The 23,531-nt window shown below is 35.3% G+C and overlaps 2 protein-coding genes across 3 annotated transcripts; both read left to right on the top strand.

Moving 5' to 3' along the window:
- The first annotated feature begins 324 nt into the window (after positions 1 to 324).
- LOC110370673 (aminoacylase-1) lies at positions 325 to 8,393 on the top strand. The gene is made up of 10 exons (XM_064037575.1): positions 325 to 733; positions 930 to 1,108; positions 2,695 to 2,861; positions 4,191 to 4,362; positions 4,744 to 4,890; positions 5,250 to 5,320; positions 5,551 to 5,667; positions 6,797 to 6,892; positions 7,149 to 7,282; positions 8,018 to 8,393. The coding sequence occupies exons 2-10, from the start codon at positions 949 to 951 to the stop codon at positions 8,247 to 8,249; spliced, it is 1,296 nt and encodes a 431-aa protein (XP_063893645.1). The 5' UTR covers positions 325 to 733; positions 930 to 948; the 3' UTR covers positions 8,250 to 8,393.
- Positions 8,394 to 10,530: 2,137 nt separating this feature from the next.
- On the top strand, positions 10,531 to 22,726 carry LOC110370749 (aminoacylase-1). Of its 2 annotated transcripts, none has more exons than XM_064037586.1 (10): positions 10,531 to 10,670; positions 16,912 to 17,062; positions 17,387 to 17,559; positions 18,384 to 18,555; positions 18,877 to 19,023; positions 19,198 to 19,274; positions 19,522 to 19,638; positions 19,877 to 19,972; positions 20,045 to 20,178; positions 20,316 to 22,726. In XM_064037586.1, the coding sequence occupies exons 1-10, from the start codon at positions 10,662 to 10,664 to the stop codon at positions 20,569 to 20,571; spliced, it is 1,332 nt and encodes a 443-aa protein (XP_063893656.1). In that variant the 5' UTR covers positions 10,531 to 10,661; the 3' UTR covers positions 20,572 to 22,726. The 2 variants fall into 2 exon arrangements, with proteins under 2 accessions (XP_063893656.1, XP_063893657.1); XM_064037587.1 differs by lacking the exon at positions 10,531 to 10,670 and adding an exon at positions 16,402 to 16,543.
- The last annotated feature ends 805 nt before the right edge of the window (positions 22,727 to 23,531 follow it).

Genomic DNA, 23,531 nt, shown 5'->3' on the forward strand with positions numbered 1-23,531 from the left:
TAATCCCGCGGGATCCCGAATTTGCAATCTCGAGTCGGGATTGCATTCCCTATTAGGTACTTACCGAAATTAAAACGTAGGTCTGTAGTCTGTACACTTTTGTACACTGTAATTATTAAGCATATTATTTACGTTTATTTTCATCTTTAGAGTTTCGAAATAGTACTTAAAGGTCACATCAAGATTGTTTATCTAATGGAGTACCTACCTATCAGAATTAGGTAACTAGGTACCTATATACTACTGCATTCGTAACAAGATCTGAAGAGCTAGATAGGTACAAACACCTACTTCATTCTTGTAAGGCGAGCGTTGTTCTTACAATTCCAATCAGTGTTTCAGCGGATGTCTTACGAAGCGCAAGTTTTGAGTCTCACAGAATTTCATAATTATAGGTACCGATTCTATTTATAACTAGTGAGTGCCGGTATTGTGATGGAGTTATCGATTTAAAAAAAAAATGATGACTATTGATTAATTGATCACTCTTCAGTGACCCAATTATTATGTTTACGGAAAAATTAATAAAGTAACTCGACTTTAATACAGGAACTATTTCAATATCCATAAACTACATCTATTTTCGGACTTTTATATTTTTGGAAAAGTGCTGTTCATTCAGGTACTAAACCTTGTGGCGGTTGACCGGTTTGAACTCCACAAAACATACCTACTTAATCCGATGGATATAGTAGCATACCGACCATTATATTTTTGATATTCGCGCGGGCAGGTGAGTTAATTTAAAATTAATTAATTAATTTAACCAATTGTGCAAATATTTGTATGTAATGGCTTTATATCTAGGCACCTACCTACCCATTTTATTATATGGCGCCATCAGTATTTTTAATATTTTACGTTTCCAAAATATAAGTGCTTTATCGTACATAAGTTTTAAGTAAATTAATGGTTTCTTTGTGTTCCAGATTCTTAAAATAAATAGCCATGTTAAAGTCGCTGATCCTATTAGGACTCCTGTGTTTATCACGCACAAGTAATGCAGAAGAATTATCGCAGAATAAATATGCCAAATATCTGAGCTACCCTTCGGTGGAGAGATTTAGAGAATATGTCTCTATTGACACTAGCAAGGAAGAAAATTTAAGTAAGTAAACACATTTTTTAATACAATGCATTTCCTAATGACCTAGACTAAAAATGAGGACGATGCATCCCAATCTAGTTCATCGATAGCTGTCGTCTGTCGTATTAATTAACGTTATTACGTGATTATAAAAAAAAACAGGATATATTAAAATAACCGGACTATCTCTGCGTTGGCCTTGCGATTTTGGTTATTATTTGGGAATGTCTGCCTACCTACCTGCCTCGATTTGGCCTCCAAAGTTATATATCCTATCTAGTTTTTATCCTATTCATGGTTTGTATTTACAAGCTGTTTCACTGTGTCACAAGGGATCTAGGCTACATACCTTCAGGTACCTACTTACTGCATCCACACAACAAGTATTAGGTAGGTCCCATGTCTTTCTCAGGCTCTAGACTTTGTACAAAATTTTATTTAAATTGGATTTAAAGTTATAAAATAGTATTTTCTTGAAGATGCGACGGAATAACTTCCACAATTATATAAGTGTTATCTTTGGAATAAAGTCTATTGAGAACAAGAGTTTTCCCTTCCTGTAAAAAGATATCCAATTTGTTTTAAAACCTAGAAGTACTGACCTACAGATATAAATAAACCAAAGTAGATCGCTTTTTACTTGCACTGTTGCACAATTTGTCTATTTCTATTTGCATAAATAGCAAGATAACAACAATTGCTATCATATCGTAACTCTTGTAGACAAGTGATCTTTAACCTAGCTTTTATTGCTACGCTTGTCGACCCTTTGGTATTGTTTACAAATCTAACCTACCTACCTACAATTATTTTTTTGAGCTGGTTGGGTACCTTCGTGCATACAATATATTCACTTACTCACTGACTGACAGAGCTCTTAACTCTTAGCTCTACTCTAGCGGCTCCGATCTGGACATCCAATGAAGGCAAACTAGAAGAGGGAGACCTAAGAACTGTCCCCCATCATGGTTCTCTTCAGCTGGCCAAGGGTGGGGAACAGTATCCACTCCCTGGAGAGCTCGAACCATATTTATTAGTATAGGTAGAATAAATGTGCCTTTATAATGATACTCAAGACTTTCTTGTTTATAAATAAGATGCGGAATTCCGTTCCTCAAGGTTTTATTATGTGTAGTAAAGTTAAGACCTACGAGGTTTTGTGGGACATTGACTTACTCTTTCGTGTTTCATTGAGATTGTGATACATAATAATTAAAATTGTCGTAACCTGTTTTTGTATCTTAATTTTCAGTTTGATCTTGAAACGACACGATGTTGTTTATTTACCACTTAGATGGGTTGTTACAAACATCCTTCGGTGATAGCAAAGGATATTTTTCCATTTTGGCCAAAAATAAGTTATGAGGCAAACCATCGTAAACAAGAACGAAAAAATTATAGGAGTAGCTACTACATAGTCTACATATCTGTGCGACCAAAATTCTTACCCACTTTAAATAAATAGTGTAATAACTATGTTTTTCTCCCTTACGAATACATTTTGCAGGTCGAAAAAAAAGCTTCCCGGAACTGTTGAATGTGGTTTTGGTAAAACATATATTAACCTGGCATTTGGTAACTGATAAAGCCTAATCATCTACTTACAGAATATGCAGTGGATTTCTTGATCAAACAGGCGACTGAAATTGGTATCCCTTACGCCGTATACTCGCCTGCCGGGAAACCGATATTTGTAGCTACGGTCGAGGGCAGTGACCCCTCATTACCCAGCATTATGCTCAACTCACATATGGACGTCGTCAAAGTCGATGCGGTGAGTTGCACTTATTTTCAGCATTAGTATTGAAGAGTTTATCCCACCCAAAACAAAAATGTGAAAGACTGCCAAGTTCGATAATATGGGAATGCTTCGCCTATAAAAGAAGTGAGATCTGAATAAGTACCAAGTTCCATACACATACCTCAGTTAAAAATAGTTACTTTTTTAATGATGTTACTTGGCAAGTTTTCATACACCTTGTTATAAACCTACTAAACGCAATGAATCAAGTATTTAATTTTCTATTAAAACTTGCCAAGTAATCATCATTAAAAAGTAACTATTTTTAACTGAGGTATGTGTATGGAACTTGGTACTTATTCAGATCTCACTTCTTTTATAGGCGAAGCATTCCCATATTATCGAACTTGGCAGTCTTTCACATTTTTGTTTTGGGTGGGATTTCATTTATTTTTGTAAGGTTGTTTATTTTATTTTTTTCTTATGATGAAGTTAGTTAAAGAAATGTCTCATTTATACTATTTTTTAGATTTTTTAATATGCACTATATTTCTTACAAAGAAATGAACTAGATTAACTAAATGGACTAGATGTACCAACTGACTGACATGACATGTTATCATATATTATGTTCGTGGATCAAAGTTACACATTCGTTATTTTCGAAAGTGATTCACACTTGGCCGTTTTCAGATTTTTACTTTACTTTGACTAAATACAAACCTTTGTACCATTCGAAGATATATTATATAAATATAGATAAATTTAGTTCGTTTTAGTTCCTTAGGGGAAAAAAATTACACCGGGTATAAAACACCTTCATTATTTTGAAACCGACTCACACTTGGCCATTTTCAGATTTTTCCCTTTACCTTGACATAAAGACCTACCTCCATGCCAAATTTCAAGTCAATACGACCATTGGAAGTGGTCTAGGTTTTTGATGAGTGAGTCAGTGAATAAGTGAATCAGTCAGTGAGTGTATAGTAAAAATAGCGATTTTCTGACGTCAATATCTCAAGACCTGCAATAGGTATATTAATGAAATTTTGTATTTTAGATAAGTGAGGGGGTCTCAACAGATACTAGAAATTTGATATGCGTAAATAAAATAGATTTTGAGTTACAGGGGGGTCGAATTTGGCCCGAAATGGTTCGTGTAATATAACCCACGGCCGGTGTGTCGCTTTTTTTGCTCGAACTTGGCGGACACACTGCCGTGTGTCTAGATACCTACGTTAGGTAGGTAAACAACAGAATGACAACAGAACATTGTTCATCGAAAGGACAACGATTATCGTCATCTTCATCAAGCAAACGTTGACGATCACGCTCGTTCAAGTTCATTGATTTCCATTACAGAAAGAATGGAAATATCCACCATTCGATGCTCACATGGAATCAAAAGGAGATATATATGGTCGTGGAACACAGGACACTAAAGATGTCTGCATTCAGCTGATAGAAGCCATTAGGAGATTGAGGAAAGACAATGTGACTTTAGCGCGTACATTGCACCTAACCGTGATGCCAGGTACTTATTGTTAAAAATATATCAAAAATAAAAAATATATAGGTAGGTAATAATAGTAGGCTGCGCGAACCCATGGAAGGTTCGTCGCGTCTAGCCAATGTAATATTTCATATCCTTTATCCATATACCTAGACAACAAAAATTATAGCTAAGTAGGTATAACAATACCAGCAAAATAAACAAGTTCCATTGTATGGTAATTTAGTTTTAATAAAAATATGGAAACCTGCTTGCATATTTAGTTTTAAATGAAGGTCAGGTGTAGTAACAGCTAGGTAATATGTAGAAGATACTTCCTATATTTTACTTCTTTCATTGAGCTTCGATTGAGACATTGAGCTTAGATTTTCACTCGTTTCATTCACATTATTTTGTTAACAGATGAAGAGAGTGGTGGTTACGATGGGATAAAGGCATTTATAAAGACAGACGTGTTCAAATCAATGAATGTTGGATTCGCTTTAGATGAGGGATTACCGTCCAGTGATGATTCTCTCATCACTACATATGTCGACAGAAGACCTTGGCGTAAGCATACATATACATTCCTATGTTCTTACTCACCTATATTGTTCAGATAATGAAATTCGCCAATTTGTCCTTTCTTATATTAACAACGTCGTTGAACATCCTTGGTAGTCGTTACGGGTAGTCAGAAGCCAGTAAGTCTGACACCAGTCTAACCAAGGAGTATCGGGTTGCCCGGGTAACTGGGTTGAGGAGGTCAGATAGGCAGTCGCTTCTTGTAAAGCACTGGGACTCAGCTGAATCCGGTTAGACTGGAAGCCGACCCCAACATGATTGGGAAAAAGGCTCGGAGGATGATATTAACAAACAAAACTATTAGCTTTTTGCCTTATTAACATTTTCTCCAATATGCATTCCAGAAATGGAGTTTACTATTCACGGCCAGGGCGGGCACGGTTACACTATGCCCGATGGGACTGCCATGGAACAGGTGAGTTAGAACAAAACGTCAATTGCTCAATTAGTTGGTCTTCTTTTAGTATACCTATGTAGGCTAAAGTGGTGGTACCCGAAATACTTATAGCAAATCCTCATTATTCCTCAGGTGTACCATAAAATCTGCATCTAACAAAATGATGCCAGCCAGCAGAATTAGCTTTGAATATGTGTTTAGTGAAAGCTAGACTGATTAATATGTAATCCTATTCTATATATTTCCAGACATATAAATTTATAAGCATGGTCATGGCGTTTAGAGACACGCAGAAGAAAATTGTCAAGTCAGTGGATAACTTTGATTACGGCGAATATACCAGTGTCAATATTAATATGATTGATGTAAGTTTTTCAATCATCTTTCTTAAATCTAAGCCCACTAATTTCTTTTCCACAAGATGTCGTAGACGTAGACACAAGATGTCTACTCGAAGGGACCTTTTGGGCCAAAAGCCTACTGCTAGCTACGAGCTTTTACGATGCGACCCTGCTAACATAGGATTCCAGAAGGAACGAGGCTCTTCTGGCTAATGAAGAAGTACATTCAAAGCCAGTACGAACTCCGAAAACTTATTTTAATAATTATTGGTTACAAAGCTGGGTTGTCGTTGACTCGCGATGTCTATAGTTTGTTCAGGTAACACACCTGACCAAACTATTTACATACAGCGTAACGTATCTACCTATTTGTTATTTGTATTCAGGGTGCCTACTATTGTTATTATTATGTAAAATGCCAATCGAATAACGCTTATTAAAATGTCATACAGTTGCAAAATCTAGTCAATTTATATTTATGTAAGTTGGAATTTAATAGCATAATTCATCTACTTTGATATCAGAATAATATAACTAGGGCACGATAACACATCTGATATGAAGCATGATGAATTTATCATTTGATTGATAAGGGCATAGTATTATGTTCTAAGGTACAGACAAATGTCAAGCGCAGGGTTAATCTGATATCCTTTTTGACCTATACGTGCTCAAACCCATCATTATGACACCATCAGAGTTTGGTTCATTGACATCGTGTTGTTTTATAACTCGTCACTCGTATGTAAATAATATTCTGCTTCTTACCTATACAGAATTCATACTTATTTTTAATGCTTATAATTTACCTATCCTGAATGTTCTCTCTATTAAAGAAAGAATACCTTGACGATAAAAAGATAGTCGAATGAATAACTTGTGTTTTCCTAATCTACTATTGCATCTATTATATTATTATTGTATCTACTACTGGAATTAAACTTTCTAGCCTTCTTTTGCTGTGCCCTAACAGGGTCCATAATATGTACCTAATTACCCTATTGTAACATCTTTATAACTTTATGGTATGCAAATAAATATGAATATGAATATTACTTCCCCTATTGTTTTTGAACTTTAGCTTTAACCTGTGATCTCGTTATGATTTCTGTTGTGATCGCCACTCTGAAACTCTTTTGTTTTGTAATTGCAGGGTGGATTAGCACCTAACGTTATACCGTCATCAATCAAGGTTGTGGTCGATATGCGACTATCCGTAAAGGCTGACGCTGATGAAATGCAATCTATGGTAAGTGAAATTTATTTTGCGACTTTTTAACTAGTCTGCTCTTATGAAGCCAATACGTTACTGCAGAGTGATTTGTCGAATGATGTTTTGATGAGGTGCCCTTGTATCTTGGGTTAGGTATACTCAACGATTCCTTTTTATACCTAAAACAATTCTTTAGAGCGATTCTTTCTTATACAACATTGATGAGACACTTAGGTAAGAGACGTGAAACATCAGTAGTACCTTCTATATAAAAATGTGCCCTCAATTACAGGTATATTCCTGGATGCAAGAAGCTGGCAACGAAACAGAAGTGTCGTACATTCGACAGGAAAAACAATCTGCAGCAACAGCTATTGACGACACCAACCCTTACTGGGTCACGATGAATAATACTCTGAATGATCTGTAAGTTCCAACCGAAGAGGTTAGAGAGTGTAAAGTTACAATATGATTTACCTACAAAAGTAGATGCTGATATTTCCTTTTCTAAACTATTCAGTGCCGGTTTGACCGTAAAGCAAGAGTAGTAATCGCCACGGATCCAGCATCATCATCATTTCCCGAGCCTTTTCCCAGCTGTGTTGGGATCGGCTTCCAGTCTAATCGGATTCAGCTGAGTACCAGTGCTTTACAAGGAGCGACTGTCTATTTGACCTCCTCAACCCAGTTACCCGGATCCAGCATCTAGTTCTAAATTAAAATTCTGTGCTACCTGCTTAATCTGGCACTAAAGTATCCTAATATTTGCAGGAACTGGTTTAATTTAGCTAAAACCAATAAAGGCCAATGGTTTAATTAGATTGTTGACCTTTACGTGATAATGTTGAATTTGTATAATAAGGAAAAACTCTTTTTACTTCGACTGACGACTTTTCCTGGTTTTGTTTCAAGTTTTCTAAAAATATATCAGAATCGCTTAAACATAGTCTAATAAATAAAGAAAAAGCAATTCTTTGTCCATTGTTTTGTGACATATTCATAGAATACAAGCTAATAATAGACAACAACGCGTTAAATGACGCAGCTTGTTCCTCACTCCAAACAAATGTTATATCTACACGTAGATAACTCCGTTGTCTATGTCATTGTCACCGCTATCACTAGACGAGATGTAATCTTATCATGATCGTATCATTTCAGGGGTATCAAGCTCAATCCCATTGTCTGCCCAGCGACCTCCGACATGCTCGTTCTTCGCAACCTGGGGATCCCAGCCTTTGGCTTTACCACCAAGTCCAATACGATCGCAAGACTCCACGGAAAGGATGAATACCAAAATGTAGAAACCTTTCTAAGAGGCATAGATATTTACACGGAATTAGTCAAGAATTTAGGCAATCTTAACAACGAAAATACTAAAAAGACTTGTTAAATCTATCTACTTATGTTAATTTAATTAAGATAGTTTATATGAATAAAATGTTAATATTTTAAGAGGCTGCCAAACTGCCTTTAAAAATACGGAAAAGGCATAAAAACTAGTAAAAAAAATAAAAAAAATTGATACACGCATTTATCTCTTCGTATTTTATTCTATTTCCATAGAGGGCACACTCATACGTTGTCAATGTTATTGACAAAGTTATGATTCCTTAGTTCGAGAACCGAAGCCTTTCATTTGAAAAGACTGGAACAAATCGCTTAATTAACATTTCCATCACCTATAAATAACCTCATCTGCCCTTGTTTATTTATTGATACATATTTTTATTTACTGTTATTTATGTTACCTACCTATTTACCTACCAATATCAGCAAAACAATTGCCATAATAAAAACGAATACCTAATAATTTATCTACCTACTCAGTCTATTTATGAACCTACCTATCGAAATTTAACCATCTTTTGAATCAAAAACTTTGAAAAAAAAAGTCGTGGTGGCCTAGTGGGTAAAGAACCAACCTCTCGAGTATGAAGGTGTGGGTTCGATTCCAGGTCAGGCAAGTACCAATGCAACTTTTCTAAGTTTGTATGTACTTGCTAAGCATATCTTAGACACTAATGGCTGTTAAAAAGGTGAAGGAAAGGATCTTGAGGATACCTGGACTATAAAGTCTGAAATCACAAACCCGCATTGAGCAAGCCTGGTGATTAATGCTCAATCCGATAAAAAGGCGATAAAAAGGCTGCAACGGAACAGAACAGAATCTAAAACAATTCTACAAGTATCTATTCAACAAAGAAATAAAGTAAGCTAATTACCTACCTACATAGAATTCAAATAATCTGAAACTAGTTATGACCGAATAATCCAAGGTTATATAGAATGTGGTATAACTAGATATTCAGGTACGAATTCGTGGAGGTCAGATATCCAAAAAAATACATTTTCATGTAAATTGTTGCCGAGACGAGACCTAGAGCTCACACTGTCAAAGACTAATCAGATCTCCTGTGGAGCCAATTTTTTTAAAATCTACATGCTTGTCCTATATCTGTAAGGCCTAATTTTTCTCTGGCAGACACAATGAAAGAAGGAAATATCTCGTGTCGTGTCGACCCCAAATAAAATTGGGATAAGGTCAAGGTGATGGGTGTCACGCTAGAAAAGTAACAACGGATGAATCGATTAATGAAAACACGTGAAAATAATGTCCACTAACAGGTACTAAACGTTAAAAATGTATTTCATTTATGTAGCAGTTATTTACTCATGCTAAATATTATAACTTCCTGCCGAATCTCGTGTTTTTATTGTATTCGATACACGTTTTTAACCACATGTTCTCCAATTTGCGTACGGTAAGTATACCTATAATTGTTTAAACAGTTGGCAGATGATTGAGGGGACAAAAAAAATGAAAAATATATTTATTGTGAATATTTTTGGTATGTGACAGATATGGATTTAGAAGCCAAACATCGAAATATGCTTAATCCCTCTAATAAATGAAATCTTGAAGGATTTGTGACTTTTTTATAAAATAATCTACCTCCCGAAGTGGGTTCAGCATAAGGGAGTCTCCGACTCTTACTGACTAAAATCTACCATGTTCCTTATGGAGGTTTTTGTGCACCAGAACCGCGATAACTCTTTCGAAAAATTAACACAAACAGTAAAACTTTCAAATTTATTTGGTCTAAACAGTATAGAAGGTTATTTACATGATACGGAAATATTCATAACAAATTGATCTACTGATAATGTATCAGAATCTAGAGATAATGATAACGTATTTGACATTTCTCATCTGCTGCCTTGATAATGAAATCATCAATATAAACCAAATTCTGCGGAGAGGTTCAGTAGAAAACATGTAAACTTCAGATTTAATAATATAATATCATCTGTCTAGCCTTTTTCCAATTATGTTGTGGTCGGTTTCCAGTCTCGCCGGATGCAGCTGAGTACCTACCTATCAATGTTTTATATAGAGCAACTGCCTGTCTGACCTGCTCAACTCCGGACTACCCGATACCCCTTGGTACCTACACCTGGTCTCATTAATCAATATAAACTAAATAAAAATATGGAAATTCTGACCCTTAATACAAACGTGAAACTGACCAAAATATTTTGCAGATATTCGAAGGATTGCTATCTACTATTTGAAAGGATTTCTTATTCGTCTAACGAACTCTATAAATTGCAAATGTTTACATAATACCAGTAGTGTTTTAGATGTAAAGCCAAACTAAGATACAAATGTAGAATTGTGTTTTTTTTTGTAAACTCTTTTGTTGTAGATTTTTTAAAGTGCTAAGTGAAGATCAGTTTTGGTTTTTTTTTGGTACTTTGTACCTACCAAGCGTCAACGTCTCACCAGTCAAGGATTTTCTGAATGAAAAAGGTACTTAAAAATGTTTAATATTCAAACTTTGTTGCAATTACAAGTTAGATACACTGTCACTTAAATATGGTGCACTCGTTAATTGAAAATTGATAGTTCTAGGTTCTTTTGTTTATTAGGTGTCATAAACGTTTATAGCTAAGCAATAATACAATTAAACTGTTATAGATAGTTCAACTCAGATTTGCGCGCGGCCCTATGTGTGCGTCGGCTTGTAAATATACAACTTTCATTCGTGTGACAGTGACGTCGTCCGAGGATGACGTGTTCTTATCGCTTTTTGTTATGGGTACAGTCGTTTACGAAAATGTCTAGTTCTTCACGGAGAAAATGTTTCAAAGGAGTCAGGTAGCGTTTCAAAAAATGAAACATTCAAAGCTTTTTATTATAACATTTTACAATTTTTCATTATTTTCTCATACGTCTTTTCAAATTGACATTGACAGTGTCTAAGAAATAAATGACGTGAAATATCTAAGATGAATTAAATACTCCTTACATATTTTCTAGCTCGGGGTACGCGGACAATAAATAAAAGTGTGGACTAAGAATGTAAAAAAAAACGTAATCGTGTATAATAATGTAAACAAAATGTGTGGGGAATTTAAAAAAATTATATTGCTTCGCATAATGTCGACCAAAATAAGACGGAAATAATGAAACTCATAAATGAACGTTTAAATCAAATTGATTAAGGGATGTGGGGTAATACTTGTCGACATGTACAAAAGAATAAAGAAGAATACTATAGACATTTTGACATGGAGTCAGAATTTATAATTCACCTTGGAAAGTAGCGAATCCATCATTTGATTTTTCAAGTAGCGATTCAGAATCGTTATAAAAAGATAACACTAAATTACGTTATAACTATTTTTCTTAAACACCTGTATACAACCCCGAAATAACTGTATTTGTACCTGACTGTACCTCTTGTCACGCACACAAAGTCACTGTATATGTACAAGGATTACCCACACAAAAGGCCGCGCGCACGACTGAGTTGAACTTACTATATCTAATTAGATATATCAGTTAGGTACTCGCCAAAATTATGATGAAAAATAATTCAGACTATGGACACTTTAAAAAATAAGAAAAATTTCAACTGTCGTTTATTATTTTCCGACAGTTGATCAACTACCTAGAAAATTGATCAACTTACGAGTCTTGTTATATTCCGGTGACAGATGCATATCATTTTATTGTAATTAAATCCCGTCTAGGAACTTCACTTGTTTGCCATAAAATAGAGTTAGTAACAAAAAGCTACCTAGATACCTACTATCGTTTCTGACAAATGTGATATCCCTGATACAAATGCGAATAATATTCATATGAATATATGACCATATTATGGTGACATAAACCATATTATGGTATTGTAGTGTATAGTATTAGTCGTGCAACAACCGTGGCTGAGCGTACGCGTCCAGAGCTCCGCATATACTAGATTCACTCCAGTCTAAAAGTGTGTTTTATTTGCTATCCAGTCAGCACAAGTGGCGACGAGGATAAAAGTGAGTACATTATGTCCATAAAAAAGAAAAAAAAACAGAGGAAGAAATAAGTATAATTAATTGTTGCTTACCAGTAGTTTGCGTATGAATTCGTTGTAAACAACCTATTACAAATTGATAACAAATAAGAGTATGAACAATTATTAAAAAATTAACACTCATTGTCACTATACACATAAGCACTTAAAATAATACGTAACGGGTTAATAGGAAAACAAAGTTTTCTGGTAAACGAATCTAAGTATATCTACCTCTATAACTATCTTTATTGTTAATGGCTTGGTATTGCACCAGGTGAACAGAAATGAAGGCCACGCAAACACAAAACTATGAAAGAGAAAATGTTAAGTTCCTCTTTACTGATGAGATATTAAGTTAAATTAATTTCGAATGTAATAACGATCTTAAGTACATACAATAAAATTAAAAAAGAAACTACATATTTTCAATTTTCTATTTTACTTCTCTGTACAAATTACCGTCATAATCTTTATTTTTACCATAGTGTTATTTACAATTCTTTTAAAAGATAAATTCATACCTACCTGCATAATTATTCTCTCTCTTTCCAGCTATTTATCCCATATGGTGGTGGGGTCAGCTTTCCTAATTTGTCTTCTCCACTTCGCTCTATCTACGACATCGTTCTCGGATACCTGGCACTCCTTCATGTCTTTCGACACCACGTCCCCTGGTCGTCGACCTGGTCTTAGGGCGGCCTCGTGATCTTCGACAGAATTACCGACAAAGAAAAAACCGATCGAATGGAAATTACAATAATTACCCGCATAATTATTACAATGCCGTAATTTTCAATAAGTATGTGTATTTATTATTAGATATGGTTTAATTAGTAATAAATTCAAAAAGTAATAACAATTCAGTTTACGAGGTAAAAATATATGTGTATTAAGGTTAAATAATTATTATTTTGCTACATCATGAACAAAATGCCTATTTTTAATTTACCTAATTATATGCTTGCACAATTTACATTGATGGAATCATAGTTATGATAAGGTAATAATAAGGTCCACGCTATGATTATTCACCAAATCATAATAAGGCTACGCAGTTACAATACTGTTACTAATTTCCAGTAAAGAGCCACGCAACATAAAAGCCAAAATTTTATTACAGGCTGCCCCAAAATGACTCATGCATCATCGGTACTTCCGAAATAAGACCATTTTGACTGTGAAGGCGACCCAACATCTGTTGGCACTCGCTGGGAGAAATGGAATAGGGCATTTGAAATTTATTTACTGGCTGCCAATGTCGATACTCCGGTACAGAAACGTGCTACTCTTCTCCATGTTGGAGGAATAGCACTTAAAGAAGTATATTATAACCTTCCTGGAGCTCATGCCGAAGTAGCAGAAGGTATATATATATGCAATAGCTCTAAAAAATTGGACTGTTATTTTGCTCCAAAGCAAAGTCGGATTTACGAAAGGTACCTTTTTCGTCTTATGAAACAGGAGGATGGAGAACAATTTGAACGATTTTTAGTAAGGTTGAGAAACCAAGCCGACCAATGTCAATTCCATAACAAAGGGGAGCATATTATCGACCAATTCACTGAAGTGTCGATCAGTCGAATTAAGAAAAAAAAATTAGAACGCGGCAATGCAAATACTGTCGACGAAATCATTAGTAAAGCAAATGCATGAGAGGTTGTAACTCGGCAACTAGAACAATTTAAAACAATAAACACGAAGGATGGAAACAATTTTAACAAAGCAGAAATTAATGAAACTAATAACAAGAAAAGATATAATAAACATTTACAAAAACAATCACCAAACACAAAATGTTTTAGATGTTAAAGCTCTTCCCATTTTTCTAATGACACAAAATGTCCAGCAAAAGATAAAAGATGTGTAGGTAAAGTATGGCTTCGTCGGTCATTTCCATGAACATTGTAGGACCCGACAGAAAATAAAATTTTCAAGCAGCAAGACGACACACAAAAAACCAAGACATTTTCAACCTGGATGAAGAAGAAAATACAAAAAGTAAGGCCGATGAAGTAGCAGAGAAGGAAATAGATAAGTCCCGAATTGAGTATATTTCCCATCTAGATGAAGACGAAACTATTAAGTGCAATTTAGGAGGAGTTAGCGTTGACATGTTGATAGGTTCAGGAAGTCAATGCAATGTTGTTACTGACAAAACATGGCAATTCTTAAAAGATAATAGCGTAAAAATTTCTAATCAAGTACGCAAACCTAATAAGACACTTATTTCCTACGGCAGTAAAGAACCCTTGGACATTATGGGCTCTTTTGAAGCAGACATTTCAGTTGGCATTCATTATTTCAGTACACGTGATCTATTGGGCAAAGAAACTGCGATTCAATTAGGCATACTTAAAATTGGATTTCAAATTAATGCTGTTAGCAATGATGTACGTTTAGAAAAAGCTTTTCCGATGTTCAAAGGAGTGACTGTCCAGATTCCAATAGACCAAAAAATTAAACCAGTCATTCAACCATACAGAAGGGTTCTCGTCCCTTCAGAGGAAAAGGTTGCTAGGAAAAGGAACTTAAAGAGGCAGATATCATCGAGGAAGTAAATGAACCTTCACCGTGGGTATCACCGATGGTTCAAGTTCTCAAAAAAAAAATGTTGTTAGGTTGCGAAGGCACATTCAATTTTATCGATGATATTATTATACATGGTGCTACAGAAAAAGAGCATGACGAAAGGTAAGGTGCTACAAGTTTTAAAGGAAAATTGCGTTTTATTAAATAAAAATAAATGCATTTATAAAACTCAAACAATTGAATTTCTTGGTCATGTACTTTCAGCTAAGGTCATTAGGCCGCTCGAAAAATATTTGACATCAATTAAAACTTGTAGAATACTACTGAAGAACTTCAAAGCTTTTTTGGGTTGGTTAACTTTGTAAGTAAATGGATTCCTAACGTAGCCACCCTTACTGAACCTTTATGGGAACTGTTACGACTAGGACTTGGAAAGTCAGCAAACGTTCAACAATTTTGGACTTCCAAACAAGATGAGTCGTTTGAAGCTCTAAAAGAAAGCATTTCTAATATTAAAACTTTAGGATATTACAATCCCTCTGACACAACTCAGGTTATCGCTGATACCTCTCCTGTGGGGTGAGGCGCAGTGTTGGTCCAAGTTGGTAAAGATGGTCCCCGTATGATCGCTTTTGATCATAAGCCTCTTACTGATTGTGAAAAGAGATATTGCCAAACTGAGAAAGAAGCTTTAGCGCTCGTCTGGGCAGTGGAGCATTTTAAAATTTACCTGTTGGGTAAAGACTTCGAACTGATAAGCGATCACTAGCCATTGGAAACCATTATTGGACGAACTTTTGTGATGTGCCAGAATAGAACGGTGGGTCCTCATCCTCAGGTTACAGGCGTATAGGTACAAAGTCGTTTACAGACCAGGTAAATCCAATATAGCTGACACAATTTCCAGACTTTGCAAAACTTCTTCGTCAGAATCATTTCACCATTTCGTATTAGATTAACGTTGCTGAAATAAGAAATACCTAAAATGTATTGTTTAGTTTTATAACTAATATAAAATACAGATCGCCATAAATGTAGATTTATGAAGTGCTATTTAAGTCATAAAACGGTCATAGTTAATGTGATTCTGTGTATAATGTTAGATATTACTACTTGCAGTAAATGGCTACACAAAGGGCCGATTTCACTTAAAGTCGATTACCTCGATCAGTCGTATATGTTATAAAGTATTAGGTAAGTCAACAGTACTCGTTTAAACCAGTACACGATACTTTATGTGTTACAAGCTCGTTTTCAAACTTATTTCAATCTTGAATAGTCGAATTTTGCAACGGGCAAAAGGTAAAACCATCGAGAAGAAAAGGCATCCGAGCATAAACCATCAGCATTATTCTAATTCTAAATCCGTATTCAAATAACACTGCACAATAATGTTTATGCTTATATTGTACCTAGATTGTAATAAAAGCTCAATAAAATTTAACTTCTAGATAAGCAATCAGTCAATGTTAATAACGTTAGTCCATTCCTCTAGTCAATGTACAATCTGATAGCAAAGACAAGTGCCGAATTCGGAGAGAATTAAAAAAAAAATTAGCAAACTAAAATTACTAAGCACAAAAAGTAATTCTGAAAAAATCCAGGACATTGCTAACCTGTACATTTGTGTATTTAAAAAAATACATGCTAAAATTAGGCATCTACATACTGGTTTTAGCAATTAAAAAAAAAAAAAAATTTTTTCGTAACTGACTGAGTTGGTCTCTGTGTTGATGCCGATTTGCTAAATTCGCAATAAATAGACGCGTGATAATGAGTAATTCAGCAGTTGTCTGTCACCTGGGTAAGTGTTCACGTACAAAATGATGAATAAGAAATTGGTGAAAAATATTCGATTTAATTAAAACCTGTATGAAAATATTCAGTTAGTCCTGAAGACCTATGATATATACTCTTTAACCTTACCGTTTCACAAAGTACCAACTTTAGTTCAGCTTACATTTGAAGGATTAATTAATAGTGCCATATTTTATAGCTTTCTATCTGTAGTATAGACTGATCATAGAAAGTAAATCATTACAATAAACTAAAGAACTTATTTGTACCTTTTCTGGACTCTTACCTGAATCATATTAGGACTATGGTACCTTTTCAATATTTCAACTTTGATGTATTTGTGTCAGATAATTAATGATATTGTGTGTTTAACAGGATGCAACAATGATTGGCATAGTATCTATAGTCCTGGCAGTGCTGCAGGTCAGCTCTGCAGCTAGCGACGCGAACAGCTATGCCAACAGCACCCCCATAGAGCTGCTGCAGGCGTACATACAGATCAACACCACCACATATAATGATCTTAGTAAGAACATTATTTTTTCTCATTTACGAAGGTTTTACAAAAGGAAATTACAACCTTGAATTATTTGGAATTTCAATAAGACAAGGTTGTTCGAAAACAAAGTATCTAATTCTTTACTTGATTTTATAAATATTTGAACGCAAAACCTAAGAACAAAGGTGAGTTGTAACATTTAATTATAACGATAACCGAACCATTTTCCAATTTTCCATTTTGACCAATGAGCGGTCACTTCACTGCTGGTCATAGTTTGGTTATTGTTATAGTTAAATGGCGCAACTCACCCTTAAATTATCAGATCTTAATCATATTGTTTATATACAGCGCCGGCAGTAGAATTCTGGACTGCATTAGCCGAACTAGCCGATGTGAGTATCGAAACTCACGAGCTGGTGGAAGGCTTCCCCATACTGGTCCTCAAGTGGCCAGGGACAGACAGCAGCCAACCCAGCATTATGCTCAACTCGCATATGGATGTCGTTCCTGCTAGTTTCGAGGTACGTTTGTAAGCATACATACTAACAGCTACATTTTTGAGATATTTTAATAACATGGCGTTATGGACCAGGGCGCGAACTTATTTTAAATCTATGTTATGGACCCACCAAAGTATCCGTATAGGTCAGTACTGACAGCTTTGATTAGACAAGGTTGCCATTTTAGGACAAGACACCGAGAATATACCTAAGCGTGTTAAAACGAGAGTCAAAAGTCATTTCTAATCCATAAATAGTTACCTACCACACCCATATTTAAGTGTTATCATTGCATACCTACAGGTTCCTAGGTACTAATAAAATGTAACTGAATAAGTCAGTTATCAGTTTTTATATTGTTTTACTATGCAATAATTGTAAAATGACAATAGCAATTTAACTGGTAGCGTTATCATAATGTCGTTGGCACATTCGACATTTGAATAAAGGTAGATAACAATAAGAAACGAGACATTTATTTGATGAAATTCTACATTACAACAAACACAAGTGATGTAGGTAAAACTATAAATCCATAGGCACTATCTTTACCAGTATTTTAAGCTGAAGAATTTGAGTTTGTTTGTTAGCTTGCCAGAACGCGGTAATAGCAGGAACTTTTTAACCGATTTGAAAAATTATCTCAGTGTTACACACAGCCAAATATCGAGAAGGGCCATATATAATACCTAAGCTTATCCGAATGTAGACTTTTTACTCGGGTGCGTCAAGTGATACCTAAGTTAACACTGGTGAAACTCTTTGCGGCAAGAAGTAACAGATATGTAGGAATTATGACATAGACAGCATTTTCATAGCAATGGCTCAGGGTAATTTTTTAACAGGATGGCTGGAAATACGATCCTTTCCTTGGCCACATCGACGACGACGGTGTCATATGGGGCCGAGGGACGCAAGATATGAAGTCGGTGTCCATACAATACTACTCAGCGCTTAGGAGGCTCAAGGAAAACAACGTTACGCTGCTCAGAGACATTTATATGACTCTCATGCCTGGTGAGTGAGCAAATCAATTAACACAGAAGTTATTATCTATACCAGACATGATTTTAGTAATAGAAAATTCAAAGAAATTGAAGAGGGTTTCTTCTCAGTTGTTAAGATAGCTCCCGCACTTTGCTAAGCTGTCGGGCTGTTACCTTCCGGATACCTAATCTGATGATCTCCATATTGATGCACGAGACCATTCAAGCTATCTGCCAACAACAAGTTTGCAATTCGATGACCAACTATATATTTAACAATCACGGATATTTTAAGGAATAGAGATAGGCATTGAAAGTGCATTTTTGACTAAATAATATCATTTTTCTGCAGATGAGGAGGTAGGAGCGGAATCTGGCATGATTCCATTCTTGCAGACTGATACCTTCGCCTCCATGAATGTGGGTGTAGAGCTTGATGAAGGCTCCCCATTCCCAGCACCTATGATCGCGCTCTTCTATCAAGACAAAGTTGTTTGGCGTAAGTGTCTGAAAAGCATTCAATTTTAAAACTAATATTAGAATTATATATTTTTTGTTTTTCCCTGAGGGCTTCGCAACTACATAACCGTTTTGAAAAATTCCTTCGCTGTTGGTAAGGTAAATTGTCCGCGGGGGCATTATAATATGAAATCACTTGTTTTGTTATTTACAGAGATACAAGTCACGTGTCATGGCGTGTCTGGTCATGGTTCCAGTTTCCCCGCGACGAATGACACCGCTACTGGCAAGGTATTGCTGTTAATAGTAAAATATGTTAAGATTCATTAATTTCCTGTTCATGCATAACTACGGAAGGGGTTGTTTCTTTGTGGATGGAACAGGCAGTACCAGACTTGTCATGACCCTCTTAGAGGCCCCTGCAGCATTTTAGCAAATAGATCCATTCACATTGACAAAATGATTATGAATACCTAATATTAATAACACAGTTATAGCTTATTCATATTTATTAAATTAAACTAATTTCTCTTTACAGTGCAACAACGTGGTAAACAGGTTGTTCCAGTTCAGAGACGAACAGTACGAAATAGCAGCCACCGCGCTCCCGACTGCGGCCGGCGGATACACTTCTGTCAACCTCAACATAGTGAGCGTACGTATTTAAGAACTAAATCATATAGAGCTGGACATAACCAATGCTCGGTTTTTGTAAAATTAAATATGTATAATTGTTTCCTATAATATCGTTGAAAAATGAGCATTGGGTAGACAAAAATTGGTAAAGGTGAAATCATAAGTAACAGTGGTAGACTTTCCTGCAATTTCTCGCCAATGATATCGATATTTTATGTACATAGGTATAAAGATAATAATATTATTTTTATCGACAGGGTGGAACAGCTAACAATGTGGTCCCGAGCGAAATAAGCCTTGTATTCGATATACGTTTGAGTACTACACTCAACGAAGAAGCATTTGATGCTCAAGTAAGTTTTACAACTGTCAAATAATTTATCAATGTCTTAATTATCTTCTTATCTAATGATTTTTGTTGAAAGCTTCGTGAATGGATCTCAGAGGCTGGTGACAACATAACCCTGACTTACATTTTGAAGAACCAGCAGTCTCCCGCGACTGTCGCCAACTCCACCAACCCTTACTACGTCGCTATCACTGAAGCAGCCGAGGACCTGTAAGTTTTGCTTTGAATCCAAATAAAAGTGTGTTCGCAGAAAAAAACATAAGTGGCTTAGGCTTGACTTTCGATCCACGCACAGGTAAACAAATTGCTAAATATGGAATTTATTTCATTGAATTTTTATCCAACAGTGGCATCACAATTGTACCGACGCTGCCGCCCGGCTCGACGGACGCTCGTCACGTGCGTAACGCCGGTTACCCAGCTTTCGGCTTCTCCCCCATGCCCAACACTGAGATGCTTCTCCATGCCGTGGACGAACATGTTGCCGTGTCCGTCTTCAACGACGGCATTGATACGTATGAAGAAATCATCACCAGACTGGCTAATATACCTGCGAACTCCACAGCTACGGACCAGAGTGTTTATCTTTATAGTACAGCTTAATAAACCAGTACCAGGCTATTATTAAACGTGGTTTAAAAAAGTACCAGCTTTTGTACCACCTTTAAACCACCGTCCCGAACAAAATCAGTGGACTAAAGCTATTACTAAAGCGGGTATTTCTTAAAACCGTTTTATAATAAGGTTTGTAATGTTCGAGAATCGCTATGCCAGTGTATTTAAAATTAGAACCGGAATTCAAATGCTAATAATTTCACGGGCTGCTATAATAAAATAAATGCCGATATTGACATTTTATAACAATCCGGCTGAGAAAAAGAAAGGGAGTGTTCGGCTTTTGTTTTCTAACTAAGATTGCTGTGTCATAAATAGAAAAAGATAAAAACCAAATACGTTAAAACATAACCTTAGTAATATGGTATCTAAGTCATAGAATCTACTTGTAAATAAATCTGTAATATTTGATGTACTTAAATAATACACTCTTTTGCAAAAAAAACGGGCACCTATGCGAAATCTTAGTTTTAAGGACTTTATGTGTATTTCAAGGGGTTTTAATGATTGTAGTATGTTTCTAGCATCAAAAAGGTTAGCCAAGCATGCGTGAGAGTGTATTCTAAATTTGAAAATTCTACAATTGCTAAGAAATTGGTTAAACCTTGTTTTGGACTAATTGCTGGCAGAATGTTCATGGGTGTTTTGAAAAGTTTTTGAAGTGATTTTCAGAAAAATTATAATGCAGTTTTAATTAATGATTAATGCACCTTTTTGTTTGATCAAAACATTTTTGAAAAGCTATGCGTATTTGTAAAAATTTTCACCTGCTCTAAATGGTCTATACTGATGATTGATGGCAATGTTAAGAGTTTCGGTATTTTGGTGTGAAGCGTTCCATTGTTTAGATATTGTACCCATGTGTTTTAAAATATCGCTTTTTCATAATTAAACACTATTAAGAGGAGTATCAGTACCTTAGGTTGCGACAAAACCAATTTAAAGTAAGAAGTGCCGATCACAACTCGTCTCATATCAGACTTTGACATTTAAAAAATACCAAATTTTGTGATAAATGTTAAAAATAACCACATAAAAAATTATGAAGAGGGTTAAATCTATCTAAAAAGTCAAATGTTTGCCGCGTTGAAGCTCTCGATAACTCCATAGGTATCGGGTTACTAAATGATGATTTGGCTGAAAGGGAGTCAAGAATTCAAAATTATTGGCCAAACGTATGCTTGTTAAGAAATGAGCAGATAGCCAATTATTGTTATGATTTAAGCAGGAAAGTGCTGTGGATGCCAGAAAATCTCGGTGCAGGCAAGTTTATTTAATAAAATGTCCGTGGGATGAAAACACGCTAATTGAACGCTCAGACTCATAGATCTTCAGAGGTCTACGGAGTTTCCCAAGAGACGAGGTTGTTTAAAAATCAGTGATTACGAGACCTTAAGACCTCGTGCTCACAGTCTATGCGCTATTTTCTGTATTTTGTAGAATTTCAAGACTTTTAAAAATGTCAAAGTCTGATAGGAGACGAGTTGTGATCGGCACTGCTTACTTTAAATTGACTTTGTCGCAGCCCAAGGAACTGATACTCCTCTAAATGGTGTTTAATTATGAAAAAGCGATATTTTAAAACACATGGGTACAATATCTAAACAATGGAACGCTTCACACCAAAATACCGAAACTCTTAACATTGCCATCAATCATCAGTATAGACCATTTAGAGCAGGTGAAAATTTTTACAAATACGCATAGCTTTTCAAAAATGTTTTGATCAAACAAAAAGGTGCATTAATCATTAATTAAAACTGCATTATAATTTTTCTGAAAATCACTTCAAAAACTTTTCAAAACACCCATGAACATTCTGCCAGCAATTAGTCCAAAACATGGTTTAATCAATTTCTTAGCAATTGTAGAATATTCAAATTTAGAATAGACTCTTACGCATTCTTGGCTAACCCTTTTGATGCTAGAAACATACTACAATCATTAAAACCCTTTGAAATACACATAAAGTCCTTAAAACTAAGATTTCGCATAGGTGCCCGCTTTTTTTGCAAAAGAGTTTATTATCTATTATATCTTTGTGATAGTAAGGTAATGGACAAAATATTTAAAGATGTAATTATCCTATTTTTATATTTACAAAATAAACATACTTAGATTGTTTTGAAATGACTTTATTTAATTTTTATTTTATTTGTATCTATCCTAGTTTAATAAGTTGTATGATAAGAGCTGAAGCTGGTATATTTGTTCGAGTAAACATTTGTGGGCATCGCGTTACCTCGCCACCGATGTCTAAATGCGGTATTACGAGAGATTGTGAGTGAGCAATTAGGTACAAAGGCGGCACGCAGATTATACTATCTGGAAAAGACATAAAATTATATTATCTCAAATATTGAACGTAATATATTTTTATCATCTCAACCGGAAAATGTTTTATGATGCTATTTGATAGATAGATATGTCCTTTGTTTCTTAGTTTATTCACCTACTTTACAAATTAAACGTAAACAGCTAGGTACATACTAGACCAGAGGTATAATTACGACGCATTTATACTAAGATAAAAACATTTGATTTAATAATTTTTCAAAACGACTAAACATCCTCAAAATGCACAGTTTCTGCCAACTTTATCGTAATGATAAAATCTATTCCTCTTTACCTAATACAGAAAATAAAACATCTACATATTTGAAAGAGCTAAAACTTATCATTCCAGTGCTATAATTCCTATGTATCTGAAATCTCTTCATCAATACAGAAAACGAAACATCTATTTTAAAGAGCCAAAACTTTCAATTCCAGAGCTATAACTCTGCGTACATCTAGCTGCGTTCTGTTTCCTCGTTTGCAGCTAAATCTTTAAACCAACAATCGCCACTTCACAGTAATGGGTGCCTTCCCACCGTACGTGCCGCAACATTTTTAAAAGGACTTTTTCGCGAGCTGCCTGTTTGCACAGCATCGCGCGTCGTCGCTCC

This window comes from Helicoverpa armigera, chromosome 13 (assembly GCF_030705265.1).
Source record: "Helicoverpa armigera isolate CAAS_96S chromosome 13, ASM3070526v1, whole genome shotgun sequence".
Lineage (NCBI taxonomy): Eukaryota > Metazoa > Arthropoda > Insecta > Lepidoptera > Noctuidae > Helicoverpa > Helicoverpa armigera.